Source organism: Cyprinus carpio, chromosome B6 (assembly GCF_018340385.1).
Source record: "Cyprinus carpio isolate SPL01 chromosome B6, ASM1834038v1, whole genome shotgun sequence".
Lineage (NCBI taxonomy): Eukaryota > Metazoa > Chordata > Actinopteri > Cypriniformes > Cyprinidae > Cyprinus > Cyprinus carpio.
This window is the reverse complement of record NC_056602.1, coordinates 19005647-19028612: the sequence shown is the minus strand read 5'-3', so window position 1 is coordinate 19028612 and position 22966 is coordinate 19005647. Positions and strand designations below refer to the sequence as shown.

The window sequence follows — 22966 nt, the reverse complement described above, 5'->3', positions numbered from 1 at the left end:
GCCCTGTGTCTGCAGCCGAATAGTACGGGACATTCGCAAGACATTTGATCTATGTGGCGCTCTCGTGTCAATTGTCTAACACTGCTTTGCCTGCGTTCACAAAGCTATGAAAACTCTGCTCTGAGTTACGAAAGCGCATACATTTTCTCACTTTGTGCCTGAGTATTAGAACCGAGTGATTTAATGTATGAAATTTCTGAAAGAAAAATATTATTTCTATTATACATTAGATATACATGAGTATTTTTCCGCCTTTTGATTTTGTGTAAACAACTAATATCAGAATATTTAAATCATCAGTCACTGTTGGCATGTAAGTTACAGTACAACTCTAGTTTAAAATAATTACGTTTTAATTATTATTTAAATGTCATTTATTTACTCATATTACTTGAATATCTAACATTTAAAAGAAACATTTTAGTACATTTAAAAAATATCATTTTTTGTACTGTTATCATTTAATATAGTAAAATTTAAAAATCATTATGAATATATTGTGAGTAGTGCTGTCAAACGATTAATCGCGATTAATCACATCCAGAATAAAAGTTTTTGTTTACATAGTATAGTTATGTGTACTGTGTTCATTTATTATGCATAAATATAAATACACACACATTCAGTATATATTTTGAAAATATTTACTTGTATATACATTTATATTATTATATTACATAAATATATTTCATATATAAACATATTTTTCTTAAATATATACATGCATGTGTTGTTATTTATATACATAATAAATATACACAGTACACACTGTATATTATGTAAACAAAAACTTGTTTTGGATGCGATTAATCGTTTGACAGCACTAATTGTGAGTATTCGATAGATATAGCTTTTATAAATATGTGTCTATATTTAAGCATGAGTACATATGTGTGTTAAGGAAACAGCCAGAGAGAGTGAGTGAGTGATGGGGGAGGAGTATGCTGTTCTGTTACATCTGGAAGAACTTTTTGTTGGGGGATTCAGCTCGTTTTGGATTATATCAGCTTGTCATTGCCAAAACCAAGCCTCTGAGGTTTCCCCCATCTTGACTTTTAAGCAAACATTTGGAGGAGAGACAGAAAAAAAAATGAAAAGAGAGACAAAAAGTCCTTCACCACTATCCTTGCTATTGCTGGCAGGATCACAAAGGCTATTTTGTTGAAATGGAGGGGCCACTTGGAATAGGAGTGTCCTTGTACACGTTTTTTTTTTTTACATGTCCGGATCTTCACACAGACACTCAAAGAAAAAGAGATATTGCAAAAGATTAAGAGAGTTTATATAAATATCCTCTCTTGCTCTGGCAGTATTATGTGATATTGCAATCAAAAATACTGATTCTAAAATATACTGTTCAATCAAATGGATAAATTGTGCCAGTCATCAGCTGGTGGTATGGTGGTCTAAAGCCCTACATTCTTGTTTACCCAAGAGTTCTTCAAAACCTATTTCCTCTCACAGGCCAAATCTAACTATAAATCAGTTTTAAAAATCTATTTAATTTATTCTTGTCCACCTTCTGACTTATTAACTTTCAACCAACCAGCCACTGTTGCCAAGTACTGTAGATTCTAAATATTTAATTCAAGAAGTAAAATGTGGAAAAAAGTAATAGAAACCATGTTGACATGTTTTATGTGCTGTTTTCCATTAAATTAACAGAAAGAAAAATATTTATGCCTATATACTTTTTACAGTTTATAATGATGAAATATAAAAAGTATATATAAAATATTTATCTATTCGTCAGCCAAACATTTTGCATTTCTGTGTTGTGTATTTCTTGCATGGAGTTATGAATCAATCTGTAATATGAAATGTTATTCATAAAAGTGCTAAAAGTGTTTACATTTTAGTAACTATCATATCTATTGTTCATTCAGTCAAATAAGGGGAAGCCACTCAAATGCATAGGAAGTAGGAATGAAAATGCTATATGAAAATTATGTGTAGATATTAAATATCATGCCTGCATGTTTATAAGTTGCTCAGATTTATATCTGCAAGATGGATGGGACTTTAAAAAAAAGGCATAAAAGCACTAATTTTTTTTTTTTATACAGGTGTGTGTCGGTCCCCGTTAGGAATGTCCAGAGGCCAGATCTTAGATGAAGATATTTCTGCTTCCAGTCAGTGGTCTGACTCCACAGCAGCAAAATATGGCAGGTATGAGCACACACACACACACACACACACACACATACACACACACACACACACACACACACACATACACACCCTAAGTATTTTCCATGAGCTGTAGTACAGGTTATCTTGGTGGGATTAAACCACATCTGGGGAAATATGGGTGGCCTCATTAAAATGATGTAATTATGCTTCTTCCATATATTACTTCAGCATTTTCACTGATTCTAAGTGTTCCCAACACATTCCCCTTCACCAGAATGAACTATTTTAGACTAATTTATAGACCAGTCGAGGTAGTGCCATATTTCATTTTTGTCAGAAAACGAGGCTTTGAGGAATAGAAGTACAGTATGTTAAATTGATTGTACATTTAACAACATACTGATTGTTTAGCTGATGAAATGTGTTTCTGGGGAAAAAACAAAAACAAAAATCAGTATAGACTGACGTCAAACAGTTTTGAAAGTTGTAAGTTGTGAAAATTACAGCCTACAGTCTCTGTGGTACAGCCCAGAGGCCAAGGGCCCAGAGAGATTGCTATAAATTAAATACATGCTTGCATGTATTTTATTCTTTTATGAATTTTCTTTGTGTCTTAGGCTGGACTGTGAGGAAGGAGATGGTGCGTGGTGTCCTGAGATAGCAGGAGAACCTGAGAATATGAACGAGTTCCTGCAGATAGACCTTCGTTCTCTGCACTTCATCACTCTGGTGGGCACTCAGGGACGTCACGCGGGGGGCATTGGGAATGAGTTTGCCCAGACATACAAGATCAAATACAGTCGTGATGGCAGCCGCTGGATCTCCTGGCGCAACAGGCAGGGCAAAGAGGTACCCGCTGCAACACTGGCCTCTGTGCTATCATAGAAAACCCAACATCAGCTGATTATATATTCATATTAATTACATCTTTTTATCTAAAGAGACACAAGAAGAATAAAGAGATTGACCGACTAACTGATTACCTTTTTGACTGGTTTAAGAATAATGTTTTTTTTTTTTTAATAGACTCATGTAATTCTTATATTTTTTAATAAAAATAATAAAAAAATGTTTTTTAATAATATTGTTTAATAAAGATTTTTATTAAAATTATAATTAATAAATATTATTAATTATTGTTGTTGTTGTTTTGGCATATTAAAAACATTTATATTATATGATATTATGAAAACATATATTATATTATATTATATTATATTATATTATATTTTATTATATTGTATTATATTATATTATTTTTTTTTTTTTTTTTTTATATTATATTATTAATAGAAATGTATAGAAATTAATAATTTTATTTAGTAAGGATGCATTCAGTTGATCATGATTGTGAATATTTCAAATAAATACCGTTCTTGTGAACTTTTCAATTATCAAAGAAAAAAAATCCACAAAAAATATTACTCGGTGGCAATTTTTTTAATAACATTGACATTTTTCTTGTGCACCAAGGCAGATTATTAGAATGATTTTTGAAGGAACATGTGACACTGAAGTCTAAATAAATTCCATTTTAAATTATATTAAAATAGAAAAGTTGTTTATATTATATTATATTATATTATATTTAGGGCTGTCAAATGATTAATCACGATTAATCACATCCAAAATAAAAGTTTTGTTTACATAATATATGTACGTGTACAGGGTATATTTATTATGTATATATAAATATACACACATAAAGTATATATTTAGAAAAATATTTGCATGTATATACATTTATATATTTATATTCTTATATTTTATATTATATATAAATATATTTAATATATAAACATAACATATTCTTCTTAAATATATACATGCATGTGTTTGTATTTATATATACATAATAAATATACACATTATACACACATATATTCTATTATTATGTAAACAAAAACTTTTATTTTGAATGTGATTAATCGCGATTAATCATTTGACAGCCCTAATTATATTATATTATATTATATTATATTATATTATATTATATTATATTATATTATATTATATTATATTCATGTTATGAATGTCTTATTAATATTCATTTTTATTATTATTGTTTTTATAGTATTATTTGTGCAAATTTGTTTTGCAAGGTGAATGGTTGCAAATTAGTCTAGAGAACACAATATAAAAACTCAAAATACAAAAAACTCAGTCACATTTGAATGTGATGTAGCTAAAATATGTCAGTAGTGAATGTGATGCAGCAGTCATACGCTACGTGGTCAAAAGTATGTGGACACCCATCACTGTGTTTGACTATTTCACCTACATCCAATCAAGCATACACCCATACAATCTCTGTAGACAAACCTTTTCAGGATGGGACTTGACTTTCCTGTTCCAGCATGAGTGCCTTTGTACACAGCGAAGTCCAGAAAGAGGTGATTTACTGGATCTGGTGTGCAGATCTGAACTAAATCAAACATTTCTGGGATTAATTGGAACACCAACTGTGAGCCAGGCCTCATCGTCTAACATCTGTGCCTGACCTCAACGACACTTTTGTGTCTGAAAGAGAGCAAATCCCAGCAAAGCTTTCCCAGAAGTGCAACTGTTAGAGAGGACTGATAATGCACACAATTTTGATGAAATGTTTACTGTTCAACAAGCACATGTTAGTTGTTTAGGTGTCCACATAATTTTTGCAATGTGTATTGAAAATCTAAATGCAAGTTTTTTTCTGTTGTGAAGGTGATTGAGGGAAACAGGAATGCCTATGACATTGTGCTGAAGGACATGGAGCCACCCATCATTGCACGCTTCGTCCGCTTCATGCCCGTCATCGATCACTCCATGAACGTTTGTATGCGTGTGGAACTGTACGGCTGTGAGTGGCTAGGTAAGTCTGACAGCTAATGAACTAAATAAAGTGGAGGGTTCCTCAAATCTTGCCCTGGAGGACCAATGCGCTGCAGAGTTTAGCTCCAACCCTGATCAAACTCACCTACCTGTGACTTTCTAATGATCCTGAAGATACTGATTAGCATGCTCAGGTGTGTTTGATTAGGGTTAGAGCTAAACTCTGCAGGGAAGTGGATCTTGTGGGCCAGATTTGTGGATCCCTGAGTTAAATGCTTCAAATCATTCTTGTTTTGTCCACTTTGGTGTTCCACGGAAGAGAAATTCATATAGGTTCATTTTTGAGTAAACTGTCCCTTTAAGGACACTGCCAATGAAATCACTCGACACTATTTTCAGTTTTTCTTCAGTTTTTTTGTCTATTTTCCCAGAAGAGAACAATTGTACATTTTACATTTCATGTGGTCTTTGCGACACCGCAACATTTTCATTATATTTACTACACTGAATTATATGATATTGAGGAGGACACAGTCTTCACAACCCTTGCAAACTCTCTCTCTCTGTGACATTAGAAAAATATTGCAGTGATGTGATATATGCTGTTATGGAAAATGTGAATGCAGATGAGATTTTTATCCTTTTGTAATGACAACTTTAATGTCCTTCAGTGGGATGAATCAGCATTATGTCATAATGCAGAACCTCCTCAAACACCTGAAAAAAAAAAAGTTTTGACCGTGTTCTCCTGTGTCTGTTTCTAGATGGCTTGGTTTCATATAATTCTCCACTTGGCCAGCAGATGACTCTAAATGGACAGCATGTTCATCTGAATGATTCAGTGTATGATGGAGCGATGAGTTACAGGTCAGTACAAGCTTGAGAATGAATGAGGAAGTTACAGGATACACCAATAACGTTACACCAATCTAAGTCTGAGTGTGTAGCGGTTTAGCTTTGACATAATATAGTCTTATTCCACACCTACAAAATATGATGTAAAATGTTAAATCTACGACTAAATGTCAATGTAGCTCCACTGACTACTGATTCAGAATCAGAATGGTTTCAACTGACTTGTTTACCTGATGCCTGGCACAGCAAAAAAATTGATCCCAGATCAGTTACACAATGCAGACAGGCTAACTATAGCCAGTTTGTTATTGCCTTGTTGCTATGACGACAGGCGCCAAGACCAGAGAAAGTCACAGTGGTTTCAGTGTTCACAGGAGAACTTGACTCATTGCTTCCTGAACAATACCTTCCATGACACAGTGCAAAGCGTGTTTACCTTCTTGACAGAGCTGGCAGAAAAGTGCAAAGTAAAAATCCACACATTCATAGTCATTAAACAATCACAAGAGAAACCTGTGTCATTGCTGGGAGGGGAAAAAAGAGAAATGTTTAAATGGCTCCATCTAGTGGCGATATGATATAAACAGAACACAATTTTAAGTAGTCAGGGTATTAAATACATGTGAGAGACTTCATTTAATACATTTGATACATTTTTCCCCAAGATTCTTTGATGAATATAAAGAACAGAATTTATATAAAATAGCTTTTTTGTTCGTAAATTGATCAAATGTGAATCATTTATTGTCACATTTGACCAATCAATGCATCCTTGCTGAATAAAAGTATTAATTTCCCAAATTTTTGAACTTTTGTATATATGCAAAAATATGTATGCTGGCTTTATTTTCCCCTGTAGTATGACAGAAGGACTTGGACAGCTGACGGATGGCATGTGTGGCCTCGATGATTTCACACACAGTCACGTCTACAATGTATGGCCTGGTTATGACTATGTCGGCTGGAGCAACGAGAGTTTTCCCAATGGTTATGTTGAGATCATGTTTGAGTTTGACCGCACCCGCAACTTCACCACCATGAAGGTAGAAATCTGTCTGTCATGTCCTACACTGATGATTCTCTTTTCTTCAGTCATATAAAATTCAAAGGGTGCAGTCTAATTGCTGGAACTACATGATTAAGTGATTGCAAATTGTTGGGTGACTTAAAGGTTTACATGACCCAACTCTCCTTTATATACACCCACCATAATGCTTTGTGTTCTCTCTCCCTTTTAATCCAAATTGATTCAGGTGCACTGCAACAACATGTTCTCCCGAAGAGTGAAGACCTTTCAGAAGGTGGTGTGTTACTTTCGCTCGGAGTTGGACTGGGAAGCTACACCCATATCATTCAGCCCCGTGATGGATGATGTCAACCCCAGTGCCCGCTTCGTCACCGTCTCACTCTACAATCACATGGCCAGTGCTATTAAGTGCCAGTACTACTTTTCTGACATCTGGATGATGTTTAGTGAAATCACCTTCCAGTCAGGTTAGTCAATGTTCATGCAAAGACAACGACGCTGTCCAAATTGTTTCCTAATGGCACAGTCATCGTATAATGGCTGTTTTAACACACTCATTTCAGATACAGCCATGTACAACACAACCTTGGCTCCCCCCAAAACCGGTCCTCCCATCAGCAATCAGCCAGGTCAGATTTCCCGCTGTTCCTGAATCAGTCATATGTTGAGAACCAGCAGTTAACTTCATTCACCTTTTCTGTAGTGTAATTTCAGCATCAGGTTATCTTTCTCTTTATCCCCTTCTTAGGGGATGACCCCACCCACAAAGTAGATGACAGCAACACCCGGATCCTGATTGGCTGCTTGGTTGCCATCATCTTCATCTTAGTGGCCATTATTGTTATTATACTATGGAGACAAGTGTGGCAGAAGATGCTTGAGAAGGTGAGAAGCTTGTGTCTGGCAGAAGCTTTCATAGCTTTAAAATGTTAAAAATGTGTGTTTTTTTTTTTTTTATGAAATTAATACATTAATTTAGCAAAGACTCAATAAACTGATCAAACGTTAGAGTAAAAACATTTATAATGTTACAAACTATTTCTATTTCAAATAAATGCTTTTCTTTTGAACTTTCCATTCATCAAATAGACTTGAAAATAAAATGAATCACGGTTCTGAAGGATCGTGTGATGCTGAAGAGTAGCATAATGCCTTCTGAATATTCAGCTTTTCCATCACAGAAATAAATTACATTTTAAGATAAATTAAGATAGAAAATAGTTATTTTAAAATGTAATATTAAACAATATTACTATATTACTTATATGAACATAAAATACTTCTTTTAAAAACATTTAAATTTAATTTTGCCCAATTATGTGTACAGTCAAGACGTCATATGATGTCTTTAACTCAGAATATTCCCGAATGAACTTCATATAATGTTCATTCTGCACCAGACCTTAACATATAAAACAAGGTGGATTATGAAAAGCTTTTATTGTAGTCTGACTGCATGACCCCGAAACAGACAGTGTGATGCATTTTTGCATATGAATGAAAAAAAAACAGTAATGCATAAGTGGATTGTAAATATGTTTTCATAGCTGTATAACACATTAAACTAATTGTTAATATTTTAGCCTTTCTTTAGCGTTTTTCACTAAACATCCTTCATTCCAGGTGTCTCGGAGGATGCTGGACGATGAACTAACTGCTAGTCTGTCAATACAGAGTGAGACCTTCACCTATAACAACAACAACAGCCCCTCTTCAGTGCCCAGCGAGCAAGAGTCCAACTCTACCTATGAGCGCATCTTCCCTCTGGGACCTGACTACCAAGAGCCATCCCGCCTGGTTCGCAAACTGCCAGAGTTTTCCCAAACCTCAGAGGACACCGGTGAGTTCCAGAAGCGATGTATGGGGTATATATGGGTATTCCATACATATTATGCAATAGCATATATACATGTTTATTTTTCTGCAGCTTCAACAAATACAGCTTCCAAGTCCACTCCAGCCAGTGTACAAGAGGGAGTTCCACATTACGCTGAGGCAGACATCGTCAACCTGCAGGGTGTAACTGGGGGCAACACTTACGCAGTGTCCGCCCTCACCATGGACCTGCTGTCAGGGAAGGATGTCGCTGTGGAAGAATTTCCTCGGAAGCTGCTTACCTTTAAAGAAAAGTTGGGAGAAGGGCAGTTTGGAGAGGTCAGTTCTCAAATAACAAACAAAAATTTTCATTTATGAAAAAAATCCTATTCTGTATACTGTTCAAAAGTTTTCAAAGGTAATTTATTCCAGTGATGGTGACATGATTCAGTGTGACATGATCCTTCAGAAATAATTGTAATATGCTGATTTGGTGCTCAAGAAACTTTAATTATTGCTATTATTAATAATATTGGGGAAACCATTTTTTAGGATTCTTTGACGAATTGAAAGTATTGAAAGTATAATATTTATTAGACTTGAAATCTTCTGCAACATTATTAATGTCACCTTTGATCAATGTAAAGTCTCCTTGCTGAATAAAAGTATTAATTTCTTTAAAAAACATACTGACCCCAGACTTTTTAAACTTATAGAGCACGTTCAATTATTTTAAATTAAATATTTAAATCATATCTGCCCTAGTGAAAAATAAATATGCTAAAATGTATTTGAAATGCATTTATTTCATGCTAAAAGTACATTTACATATTTATGTACTTACCTGCAATACAAATACCCTGCAATTGTAATTGTATACTAAACTGGTAGTCTGCTAAATTGGAACAACTAATTTTATGCTCAATGCACTGTAATTGTCTGGAAGTAGTGCTGAAGATTAAATAAAGATATACTGAAGTATATTTGATTGTGCTTAAGTGGAGCTATTGCAAGCAAACTTTAGGTACACTTTAAGTATCTTGCATTTAAAGATCGATAATATTCAAGGATCATATAATCCTCATCAATAAAAGCACGTTTAAGGTTTAATATTAAGAAATGTGCATTGTGCACAAGTAGTACTCCAAATAAAGTTTAATTGTGATTTTTATATCAGTAAGTCTCGAGCAATATGTCAGTGAATATCTTAATATATTTGAATTATACTTGAAATAAATGAATTTAATATGTTACTCTGTTACCAGGGTGAATATGCTAAATGATTGTTTTTCTGTGTTGCCAGGTGCATTTGTGTGAAGCAGAAGGCATGCAGGACTTCATGGATGAGGAATTCTCTTTCGATGTCATTGAAAACCAAACAGTGCTTGTGGCTGTTAAAATGCTTCGAGCGGATGCAAATAAAAATGCTAGGTTTGCAAGCCCAAATGTCACAATCATGACTTCCATAAATTAAAGTACAACACTGTCACTGCATCCTAATGAACATCAAATGCATGCTGTTGCTTTAATATTCATGAATTTGCATTCTTATTCATAGCTCCTTTTTTTCAATACTTTACAGGAACGATTTCTTGAAGGAGATAAAGATCATGTCACGATTGAAAGACCCCAACATCATCAGGCTGCTGGCGGTGTGTATGAGCTCTGACCCTCTGTGTATGATCACAGAGTACATGGAGAACGGAGACCTTAATCAGTTCCTGTCTCGCCATGAGCCTGAGGGCATGATTGCTCTCCTCAGCAATGCTCCCACAGTCAGGTAGATAACATTACAGAGGTGGACTGTGACTCTAAATCACTAAGAAAGATGGACTCATTATCATTATTACGAACGGAAACAGAAATCTGATGAATCAACAAGCAACACCTTATTGCTAAACTGAATGTTTAAGCAATGTTCTAAAGCAAACCAGGTTATGACTCACATTCTGCTTTAACTGTTTCAGTTACAGTAACCTACACCACATGGCCACACAGATTGCTTCAGGCATGAAGTATCTATCATCACTCAACTTTGTGCATCGAGACTTGGCCACACGCAACTGTCTAGTAGGAAAGAACTACACCATCAAGATTGCAGACTTCGGGATGAGTAGGAACCTGTATAGCGGAGACTACTACCGTATCCAGGGTAGAGCGGTGCTTCCCATCCGCTGGATGTCCTGGGAGAGCATTCTTCTGGTCAGACACATTCACAACATAAAATTAATATTTTTTGGCTACAAATGAATCTCTAGTGATCTTTTTGTCTCTAAAAACAGATTCCATGTCTATAAAAGTCTAACACAGGATGATTTTTGTCCTTACAGGGGAAATTCACCACATCCAGTGATGTGTGGGCTTTTGGCGTAACCCTTTGGGAGATGCTTACCTTCTGCAAAGAGCAGCCTTACTCACAGCTGTCAGATGAGCAGGTCATTGAAAACACAGGAGAGTTCTTTCGGGATCAAAGGAGACAGGTACAAGTATATCTGCTTATTTGCTTTTGTGTAGAGGTGGATGAGACCTGATTAAACTGATCTTATTTATCCATTAAGGTTCTGTATTGACATCTATGGTTCCGTGAAGAACTTTTAACATCCATTGAACCTTTTCACTGTACTAAAGTTTCTTCTTAGTCAAAAACATTTGTTTGGTTTGCTCTTCACACTGAGAAAAATAACAGTTTTAACCCTCCTGTTGTGTTTAAAACCTTGGTAGAACTTTGGTTTCTGTGCACTTTACTGAAAATCAACATTATGGAAAATGCAAATGAAAAACATAGGATTCATGTAAAACCAGAAAACCTCTATTGTAGATTTTTAGAGACCAAAACAATATAATATATGAGAAATTGAATAATTAACCTTAAATAGTGTAACACTTCTTATTCTCAGATATACCTGCCTCAGCCACCAATGTGTCCTGACCCTGTCTACAAGCTCATGTTGAGCTGCTGGAACAGGAACACCAAAGAGCGTCCATCCTTCCAGGAGATTCATCACACGTTACTGGATTGCAAGCCGTAGTGTCCACTTATGTGCCAACTGTGGCACTTCCAGAGACATTTCAGTGCGCCCACAGGACTCCAGTCAACTATACACCGTAACACATACTTATATGTTTCCGTATATAAGTTAGATCAGAATCTGTCCTTTTTCTGTAGCAATTTTCACTGTGAGTGTGCAAAGGCAAACTGATTTATATTGTAACTACACCCCCATAACCAAGTGTCTTCAATACCTGGGCAGCACTAGGACAAAGAAAATGTAGCAATGAATTTTGGCACCTTTATCACAGAATAATTGGATTTTACACACTGTGTATTTTCTCCAAATAACTCTAACTATTCTAAAATAACAAAAGAATACTTTTGAATAGGAAGAGGAAATGCCAAAAAACAAGGTATCGGCTACTAATGTGCCTTTTATTATTTCCAATTTAATGTTGTTTTCAGTATTTTGAGGCCGAAGACAGCTTGAATGTAAATAAGAATCATTAATTGACATTCAGATTCACCTTTGGTTTTATCTTGATGTCTCTTGACGTTTGTGTATATTTTCATCTCATTTATTGAAAATGCTAAAGTATTTTATTATTTTACTTTTTTCTTTTCTTTGTAGTAAACTGCAAAGACCACTTGCACTCAAGTGGATTAACAGAAAGCCAATTTATCTGGTTGTCACAGAATTTCAAATTCAAAATCATAAAAATTCAATTAAAATTGTACATGTAAAAAATATATATTAGTGTTATCCTGCAACTAGCTATATATTGTGTTTATATTTAAGCATACTGCATTATGTTAGTGTTTTGCTTTTCTTGGTTTATTGTTTAAAGAATCTTGTTAGGGTGATAATGGTTATTATTTAAGTCAATTTCATTTTTGCTTTTATTTTTTCTTTGCTCAAAACAACTTTTGCATTTCAGCTTAATGAGCTATGAATAGCCATAATTCTTTTACAGAAATGTTGTACAATATTTGCATGAAGTTGGATGAAATCAGATATAGTTATGTTACTGAATGCTAATTTCACATTTTCATTGCATTTGTCCTATATTTTCATCTAATCTCAAATTAGGCCAAATGGGGTAGTAAGTACATTTGTTATTACCAGCTAATTTTGTTTATCTGTAAAAAAAAAAAAAAAAAAAAAAAAAAAAAAAATTAAATAAGCTTATTTTAAAGCTGTTTGTCTTACTTTTATGTTAGAGTATATTCTAGGTGGTGCTGGATTGCTATAGTGTGGGATAAATACTGGATTTGTATTGAACAGATGCACTATGATGGTTTATAGTAAGTTGTGATATGTTTTGGCATGTGAAAAGTGCTACAAATGGGACACTCTGTTTTGTCTGTTTTGTAATTAACGTGTATACATGTAAATCATTTTTGTAAGGTTATTGTATATGACCATATTTTTGAAAATGTGTGCACCTTTTGGGGTTGGTTGAGATATCTGCCAGTCTATAATAAGTGTTTTGGTTGTGGGTTTGAAAGTCATTTATCTTTGTGTATAGATTAATTTTAGGATTCTTGACATGACTGATGAAGTTGCATTATAGATGTGCTTTAATTCTGAACTGTTTATGTTTTATCAGCTGGTTTTTCAACAAGTCTATTAAATGTTATTCCTTTAAACCATAACCACATGAAACCGTAATAGCCCTTTCTGAGGCTTTGAGTTTGTTTACAAAAACATTCCACTTTATAAAACATATTTGTGAGTAGAGAAAATTTTTCATAATCTCTATATTGACAACATCTTATCTCAATGCATGGAAAAACTGGATCTTTTTTTTCTTTTATTCATAGCAAAATTTCCTTTAGGTGATGCTTATTCCTTCTAATCTATCTTTTGTACTGTATTTTTTATTAGCAGTCCTCTAACAATTTTTCTCTAACAACTTATTGTATATGTTAGGAAACTGTACATAAGATAATAAATTGATGAACCTTTAAACTTGTTGTGTAGACATGTTATAATTATAAAAGCACGGATTTCATACATTTACAGTAATAAAACGTGTATTTGTGAATTTGACATTTGTGTACAGCCTAGAGTGTATCAAGACATTCATTTTAACATTGTGTGTACTCAAATATGTGACCATGGACCACAAAACCAGTCATTAGGGTCAATTTTCTTTTCTTAATATTCTAATGATTTTTGGCATAAAAGAAAAATCTATTATTTTGACCCATACAACGTATTTTTTGCTATCGCTACAAATATGCCTGTGCTACTTATGACTGTTTTTGTGCTCCAGGGTCACATTAGCTTTTTAAATGCTTCATTTCGTGCATTGGTTACCTGTCAAATAAATCTGATTGCAACATTCAGTTTCTGATCATTTTCTGCTATAGCATTATTTTCCGACGATTGGTAAGCCTGGTCTGACAGTGGCTAAGTCTGGATTGGTCAGGGTAGAGGTCACGTCACAGAACAGAAACATCTGATTGGCCGATAGAAGAGTGATCGCTAATCACACCATGGCTGCTGTGCAAACGCCATCCATACACAGACACAGGTGAAATACCGCGTTAGAAACGGTTACGAAGGGAAAGGACAGTATCACAGGTAGCATAGTGATATATTGTATGAATGTAAAGGTAGGATGAAGAAAGTAGTGTTGGTAACCGGTGCAAACAGGTAACGAATTGTCTAATTATTTACTTAGTAGTTTAACATCACTGTTATAGTTATAATAGTCAGACATCACTGTTTTAAATGTCATTCGGTTATTATTGTAGTGATAACTTTTACGCTACTTCTCAATAATATTTCTGCTTTAAAAAAGAGAGAGAGAGACCGAAAGGAAGATATTAGGAATAATTTGTTTATAAAGTGTATTATTCTGCAGTTGCGTTCTCATATAACCAGTAACGTTACTTGAGAAAACATGTTGCATATTGTCTCTTTTTCTCTGCATGTTAATGTTCACTTCTTTTAACCCTGTTTGCATAAATGTGTATGTTCACTCCATATAACCCTGTTTACATAAGTGTATGTACACACCATATAACCCTGTTTACATAAATGTGTATGTTCACTTCATATGAACCCGTTTGCATACATGTGTATGTTCACTTCATATGAACCTGTTTGCATAAATGTGTATGTTCACTCCATATAACCCTGTTTGCATAAATGTGTATGTTCGCTCCATATAACCCTGTTTGCATAAATGTGTATGTTCGCTCCATATAACCCTGTTTGCATACATGTGTATGTTCACTCCATATGAACCTGTTTGCATGCATGTGTTTATTGTGTGTTCAGTGGTATTGGCCTTGCTCTGTGTGAGCGTCTGTTAAGCCAGGATGCCCAGCTGCAGCTCTGTCTGGCCTGCAGGAACATGCAGAGAGCTGAGGCTGCCCGACAGGCTCTTCTAGTGTCTCACCCTCAAGCTCAGGTTACTCTGCTGCACTTAGACGTGGGCAACATGCGCTCTGTGCTCAGGGCTGCTGAGGAGTTCAAGCAGAAGTAAGACATCCCAGTCCCTGTTTGCCAAAATACACTATCATTTTGATAGACTTCATGCTTTTCATACAGTTTTGTGACCAGGGGGATGTCAGGTCCTAAAAAGCACCATAATAGTAATACATTGATTCATCCACTATGTTCCAAGTCTTTTCAAGTCGTCTCAGTTTTATGTTAGGAACAGACTAAAATTTAAGTTGCACTGCACTGTAGTTCTGAAATCTCACTTATGCTTATTAAAATTTTGTGCACTACAATTATTAGCAAGCATGAATCAATGCTGTCTGAACAGTTTGGGTACTTTTGAATTTATGCAAAGTTAAGCAGATTAGGTGTCTCTTAGAAGCACATTTGAAGCCTCCAGTCTGATTAAAGTATAACATTAAATAAATGATATAATAGAAATATTATATAATAAATAAACTTTAAAGCCTTATTTAACTTAAACTTCTTTAAAACATCTTTTTTCCCCTCAACAGGTACAACAGATTGGACTATCTGTATCTCAATGCTGGTATCATGCCTAATCCCAGGGTAGATCACAAAGCCTTTTATAAAGGCCTGTTTTCTAGGTACAGTATTTCTTTCTTTAACACTGCCATTTCAAATTTTTGGGTCAGTTAAAATTTTTTTTTTTTTTTTAATAATTTTATTCAGCAAGGATGGATTAAATTAATTAAAAGTGACAGTGAAGACAGTAGTAGTAGTAGTAGTAGTAGTAGAATGTTTTATGTTTTCAACATTAATAATAATAATAATAATAAAATAAATGTTTCTTGAGCACATAATCAGCATATAAGAATGATTTCTGAAGGATCATGTGCCAATAAATTTAAAATATAAAATATACTGAAATAGAAAATATAATTTTAAATTGTAATAGTATATCACAATATGATGCATCGTGGCCATAAGAGACAAAAGAATTCAGATAAAAATGTAAAAAATCTTACTGTGCCCAAATTTTTGAACTGGTTCATAATTTCTAAATATATTCTATAAAGCAAGTTTGTGCTCCAGCATTCCATTCCATAACTGTAAATCTGATATTACTATCATTTTATTTTCTATACTTGAACATAATATTACAATGCAGTACATAAACTGTGCATACTAATAAAATTTATTTTATACATGTAATACTCGAAATTTGCTTATAATGCATCCATCATGCATCATACAGTGATTCAGTATTTTACTTTTTAAAGCATTAATCGTTGCATACCTTATATACGTCTTTTAAGTTAGTATAAGTTAGTATAGTTATTATTATATGTGTGTGTGTGTCTAATATATATATATATATATATATATATATATATACAGAAAAAATGAAAACGATGTCGATTAATTATTTATTTCAAACTTAGCCTTAGCCTTGGCTCTGTGTCTGTGAAGAACTTATATCAGAACAAATTTTAAATGACTATACACTACACAATGTCTCCCCTACACATTTATATTACATACAAGATGTACAGGTCCACTGGACACGGGGATAATAAAAATGTGGAAATTTTAGGTCCTGTGTACCTTCACTCTGTCCTCTTACTCTCTGGACCTGCTGTTAGTATGTGTTAGTATGTGTGAGACAGAGACAGAGAGTGTGAGTGTAAGTGTGTGTTTTGTGTTTCTGCCCCTTTCATTTTTGCACAAGGTTATAGCACTTTAATTCATAAATGTGATCTAACAAAGGTAAAGGGTAAATATTAACCATATATGCTGTTTATATTTCTTGTATTTGGTATGAAGTATAGATCTGTTGAGTATTTTACCAAAATTGTTTGATTGTGTTGAATTACTGGCCCACCAGACCCACAAACACTGGCTGAATAATTCATGGTTATATTTTTCTTCCCATCAGTAATGTGGTTCACATGTTTGCCACGGGGGAGGGTCTTCTGACCCAGGAAGATAAGGTCACACCCAATGGTTTGCAGGAGGTGTTTGCCACTAATCTATTTGGTCATTTCCTTCTGGTAAGATGATGGATTAGAAATGAGTGTGTTTCTGTGACATGCATAAAAATAAACTAGACGTAATAACAAATATTGATAAAAGTAGTTTATTTTTCTATGTTATTTCCATAGGAGCATAGATGTGGTAGAACACTTCAGTTTTTTCTGTCTTTTCCATGCAACGCTATCAAACAAATCATCTTCCTCAAAAAGATCTCCTGGAACAATATTTCACCCATAAATGCCACAGGATTTATTACACTGTTGCCAACAACTTGTTCCCTGGCAGCTGTCCCGATCAATAATTCATCCGAAAGTCTCTAGTGCTGAAGTTATTTTGAGTCCTCAAATTGCAGCCCTGTGCTTCTTTGTGAAGTGTTGCTGTTTGCTAATTGAAGAGCTCATTCATTTGCTCTAAGGCATCTGGTCATCAGTGCTGGAAGTCGGGCAGCAGCGTTCTTTCCTCGTGCTTCTTTATACAGTTGTGTTATTGTGGCTCAAGTAGCTCAGACATTAAAGTTGCAGTAGATATGACACTCAGTGTCCTCGAAGCCCAGACGAGACGTATCGATTTTCTGCTGGGACGGCACCGAGTGAGGAGGAGTGAGGCTTGTATTTCTAGTCAAGTTTCCCTCTGGTTCTATCTCACCCCACGCACTGAAATTCTTTATGATTTAATATATATATTTTGTTTAGGAAAAATTAATACTGGTTTTTTAGAAAGTTTTTAAGAAATGTTTATCAAATTGATAAACTCAGTTAAGATATTTAAATGTTACAAAAAGATTGTTGTTCAGCAAATTCAATTTCAAATAAATGTTGTTCTTTTTAATTTTCTATTTCTCAAGGAATCCAGAAAAAAACACTATAAGATAACATAAGTAATGCAACTGTTTTCAATATTGATAATAAAAATTATTTCTTTCTTGAGCACCAAATCAGAATATTAGAATAATGCCTGAAGAATCTTGTGACATGACTGTCTGGAGTATCGGCTGCTGAAAATTCAGCTTGATATAAATTACATTTTAAAATATGTTAATATAGAAAACAGCTATTCAAATTTTTAATCATATTTCACTTTTGTAATCTAGAAGCCTTTGTGAGTGTAAGAGACTTCTTTCAAAAACAAAAAGAGTAGTGTATATTTTTATTTTTTCAAAAGTTGAGAAAACTTAAAATTGTTAAATAAGTTTTCTCAACTGTTTGTGGTATAAACTGAATACAACAAGTTGAGAAAACTCAAAAATCTCCTGAAGCTGGTTCCCTTAAACTTTTACCCTTTTTTTAACTTTTGATTGATTACAGTGTGGCCAAACAATGGAGACAAACTTTTTTGCAATTCTGTTTAGCACTTTAAATGGTGCAGAAATTAAGCAGTACAAACCCTGATGCAACTTCATTTTTTGCTTCTGTGACAGGTGAGAGAACTGGAGCCATTATTGTGTCAGATGGACCACAATTCTCTAGTGATCTGGACATCCTCCAGCAATGCCCGGCGATCGGCTTTTAGTCTAGATGACATACAGCATCAGAAAGGCCGTGAGCCCTACAGCTCCTCGAAATATGCGTCTGATCTACTTAGTTTAGCCCTAAACCGTCACTACAACAACCGTGTAAGTTCACAGTTCCCTACAGAAAATGGTTTATTGCATGACATGTTTTATACCTTAATTATTATCATAACTGTGATTTAATGATGAATACCAATGATCTGTTCACAGGGATTGTACTCATCAGTGATCTGTCCTGGTCTGGTCATGACTAACCTCACCTATGGCATTCTACCATCATTCTTCTGGACTCTCATCATGCCAATTATGTGGCTTGTAGGTCCTCAATTTACTTAATTTTGAATATCAACATGATAATAGAAAAGTAACTCAAATTTAACATTATGTTAATGTCCTGTCCTGTCCTATCCTATCTCATCAGATAAGGATTTTTACCAACACTTTTACCCTCTCACCTTACAATGGAGCAGATGCTTTGGTAAGTACAAGCACCATCACAAACAATCATATATCATCATCAAGTTTAACCATGAATTGTTCAACGGTGACACTGTAAATGTTTCATAGTAGAAGGAATAGAAAACATGACACAAGATGTGAAACCACTCTGATTCTAATAGTTTTTGAAGCAGTTGGAGAAATGACTCAGTTCATTCACGGTTGTCTGGGCCTCATTGCTTTCTCCTTGTCTCAGTTTTCATCTGTTGTTTTTTATTACACAGTTTTGGCTGTTCATGCAGAAACCCGAGTCACTGGACCCGATGGCCAAATACCACAGTTTGACCTCTGGGCTTGGAAACAATTACACCCAACCACACAAGGTTAGAACTGACAGTCAGATTCTCTCACTTATCTTTTTTATGCCAATTTTAGTATGTTTTAAATCCAATTTTAAAAAGCAAATCATAGTAGGGTTTATATGCTTTGTGATTTGGTTAATTATGTGAAGGAATGCATGGACTTTCATGTTTCTCAGCTGTTGTTCTTGTTCGTACCATTCATCATGGATACTGTCCATAAATGAATTGCTTTTTGTGTGTTTTCAGATGGATATTGATGAAAACATGTCAGAGGCCCTCTATGTGAAGCTATTAGAACTTGAGGATACAGTGCGGAAGAAACTGAGAGGCGAGGATGTAGATATCAAAGCGAAAAACTAAATATGGACTCAATACCTCATGCATTCTATCTGCTCTCATGTATGAGCTACTTATACGTATTGTGCAATTTATATTGGTTTTGTGCAGTGCATTCCAAGTTGAATGGTTTTTACCATTGTAGTCAGTCTCTGACTCTGATGAAAATGGAACTACAATCATGTATTTTTAGCTGTTTTTAATGTCCATTTTATTTTGCCCCCAAATGGCCTTCTTCCAAGATTTTCTGATTAATACGAAAAAAAGCACAGGCTGTGAAAAAGGAAACCAAATCTGGTCTTTCCAGTGAATAAAAATGTGTCTGGAACTTTATATGTACATTTTACAATTAATAATTCACCCAAAAAGTATAAACTCTTTATAGTGTTTGTTTTAAGATTTCAATTTAACTTTACCTGGACAGTATTTTACAAATCTGATCCTTTTTTCTACAAACAAACAAACAAAAAAGTTAAAGACTCATTCTTGCGATACACTCGCAGTACAGATACATGTGCAACTGAGACTTCTATTCTCTTTTTTTCTGTGTTAGCTCTCAATGTTTCAATTCCAAATGTACAAATCAAATGCAACAAAATAGTATTAAGTGCCTTGTAACAATTTATTTAACTACATAGCATTAAATTAATATACATATCAGAAACTAATGATTGTAATACTCTGGATGAGAGTTGGCAATGTAGGGAGATTTCAGATATTGATGGGTCGCCATGGTGACGAAGATCATAAAGATGCATCCCTGTGTTAATAAAGAAACGTGCATGCTGAAACCAACTTGACTTTGTATGCTTTGTAAATAAGTTTAGAGATTTTTGAGTACATGAAATACGACGACTTGTCAGTCTTACCTTTGTCTTGACGCAGGAGTCATCTGGTTAATCGTGCAGATGTTTGGGTAAATTACTATGAATATAACTGTAATTAAGCTGGAGCATACTTTGTGGTGTTTTCTTTAAGCTTCACAGTATTAAACCACAATGTAGGATGGAGCGATGCGAGTGCGTGTCGGTTGATCCAGCAATTCGTGACTGGTTAAATGTCGTAGCGGCTGAGTTGTTTCCACATCTTCAGGATCCGCAAAGATGTGTTGCAGAGGGACTTGTGAAAAACTGCTCCTGTCGCACTCTGTTTCTTCTTCAGCGAAGCCGCTGAGTTTAGGGTTGCAGAATGCCCAGACCATGCCACAAAAGTACACAAAAAACGCGGACATAACCAAAAACATGAGAACATAAGACTCAATCATCGCCTCCGTCACCACATTCGGCATCGTTGCGCGCCGAACAACGCTTTCTACAAATACATAAACCGTGACCTGTCTGAAGTCAAAGTCCATTTAGCTGAATGTCCATGAATCACGGTTGTCTTCAGTCCTCCTGTGCGCTTGAGCATCACAGTTGCTTCTGTCTTAATGACAGTTCAAGGAAAGTTTCGCACTTCACAATGAAGCTTTGTCAATACTAAAAAGAAATTAGATTGTAGGCTAGACTGATGTTAACGGTATGAGAGGGCACGTGGAGAAAAACAGTGTTTTAACTAGTATTTAATTTGATCCCAGGCGTATTATTTTCAGAAAATATGAGCATTAACAATATCATTTCTCACAAATAAAGTATTTGTGGTGGAAATTGTGATAATTGGACATTTTTGGTAGCCTACCAGTTGACTTGTGTTGCTTGCTCTAAGGATGATTTCAGCTAAAGTAAGTAGGCTACAATTAACATTTTTGCACTTTTGAACAACTTGAATGACACAAATTATTCTACTAACAAGTGATACTTACTTTGATTTCCCCCCACACATCAGGGATTAAAATAGACTAAAAATTTTCATTATTGATTTTTTTCTATATTTCATTATTTCAGGCAAACCGCATCAAATTTCATTTAAAAGCTTGTGTGGTGCACGCAAGGTTTCTTCACACTTAAACTGCACTAACAGCGTAATTGCACCAATGTTTTATTTGAACCAAATCTGCCAAGTGTGAACACACCCTTACACAACCCCAAATCTGTATGACTTCTGTGTAAAAGAGGAATTCTGAGAAATTTCTCTATATATGCCATACAATGGAAGTCATTGTTACCCAAAACAGGTTTATAATGATGACGCAAGTGTGAGTAAATGATGACAGAATTTTAGGTGGACATCTGGGACAAGGGTAAAACAATTAAAATGCATACATAAAAATCATTTTCAAGTAGTAAATAAAAGATGAAAGCAATGAAAAAAGTTTTCAAGATAATTTTTATGTGGCCATGATACAATTAGGTCTACTTTGTTCACCTGGTCCTGCATCATAACAACATCATCAACTTACTTTAGCCTACCCTATTCAGACATTTCTAGGTCTATAATTAAACTTCTAAGAGAATTCAAGCTTTGTGCCCAATAATTAATTTGTGACATGACACATTTTTGACATGAAGATTGCTGAATGACTGCTTTGATAGGGTTACTCCAGTAGTCCAAAGCTAATTTAAGCTGTTTAGAAGACAAGTCATAGTGTCATATGACCTGACATATGACCTTGCAAGGGGTGTTAGGGGTCTGTGTCAATGAGTAAAATACTTTTTTTTATACTTTATGTTAAAAAGGGTGCTTTACCAAGGTTTCAAAATCACTTTCCAGAACATTCTCGTTCACCATTCCTGGCTGGTGGAATGATCTTCCCACCCCTATCCGGAATGTGGAATCCCTGACAGTTTTCAAGCGACAGCTGAAAACTCATCTCTTTCGAAACTACTTGACTTCATCATAAAATAAAATAAAAAAAATTGTCTTTCTCTTTATTTATTCCTTCTCTTTCTAGCGTGTACTTATTTGAACAATGTCTAAAACTTGGTATTACAAGCACTTCCTGTGTCTGTCTGCATCTTTAAGAAGAATCGCCTTATGAATGCCCCAATTGTAAGTAGCTTTGGATAAAAGTGTCTGCAAAATGACTAAATGTAAAATGTTTACTCTTCTATTTTAAGTTAATTCACTGACAGTAGTCGCGTTCACACTAAGAAAAAAATGAAAGTGAAATATTTAGATTTATAGATCTTTGCGTAATATTCTATCTTTTAATCTTCTATCTACAATAATACATCATTTTAATACAATGACAATACAAAAGCCAATCTAGCAAATTAAAACTATGTTGAGTCATTTCTGTCTCTCTTTTCTCTGTGCGACTACATGTCCCATACGACTTTGCGGTCAGAGTCCC

General features: G+C 34.6%; 2 protein-coding genes across 6 annotated transcripts in view; both read left to right on the top strand.

Moving 5' to 3' along the window:
- The window catches only part of ddr2a (discoidin domain receptor tyrosine kinase 2a), a 32350-nt gene extending 18365 nt beyond the window's left edge, over window positions 1-13985 (top strand). The window contains exons 3-17 of one of the 4 annotated variants that reach the window (XM_042726074.1): window positions 2067-2169; window positions 2751-2982; window positions 4837-4984; window positions 5709-5811; window positions 6659-6842; window positions 7053-7293; window positions 7390-7455; window positions 7599-7711; window positions 8501-8666; window positions 8754-8980; window positions 9945-10072; window positions 10224-10421; window positions 10609-10843; window positions 10972-11121; window positions 11539-13985. In XM_042726074.1, the coding sequence (XP_042582008.1) occupies window positions 2067-2169; window positions 2751-2982; window positions 4837-4984; window positions 5709-5811; window positions 6659-6842; window positions 7053-7293; window positions 7390-7455; window positions 7599-7711; window positions 8501-8666; window positions 8754-8980; window positions 9945-10072; window positions 10224-10421; window positions 10609-10843; window positions 10972-11121; window positions 11539-11670 (2426 nt within the window). In that variant the 3' untranslated portion in view covers window positions 11671-13985. Of the gene's footprint in view, window positions 1-2066; window positions 2170-2750; window positions 2983-4836; window positions 4985-5708; window positions 5812-6658; window positions 6843-7052; window positions 7294-7389; window positions 7456-7574; window positions 7712-8449; window positions 8667-8753; window positions 8981-9944; window positions 10073-10223; window positions 10422-10608; window positions 10844-10971; window positions 11122-11538 lie in introns of all 4 variants that reach the window. The other 3 variants (XM_042726072.1, XM_042726073.1, XM_042726071.1) reach the window with 3 other exon arrangements.
- A 107-nt stretch (window positions 13986-14092) lies between these two features.
- On the top strand, window positions 14093-20529 carry hsd17b7 (hydroxysteroid (17-beta) dehydrogenase 7). Of its 2 annotated transcripts, none has more exons than XM_042726070.1 (9): window positions 14093-14173; window positions 14926-15129; window positions 15606-15698; window positions 16991-17105; window positions 18506-18700; window positions 18809-18913; window positions 19020-19076; window positions 19321-19419; window positions 19645-20529. In XM_042726070.1, exons 1-9 carry the CDS (start codon window positions 14136-14138, stop codon window positions 19756-19758), a joined length of 1020 nt encoding a protein of 339 aa, XP_042582004.1. In that variant the 5' UTR covers window positions 14093-14135; the 3' UTR covers window positions 19759-20529. The 2 variants fall into 2 exon arrangements, with proteins under 2 accessions (XP_042582004.1, XP_018960707.2); XM_019105162.2 differs by having other exon boundaries at window positions 14157-14295.
- Window positions 20530-22966: the final 2437 nt, after the last annotated feature.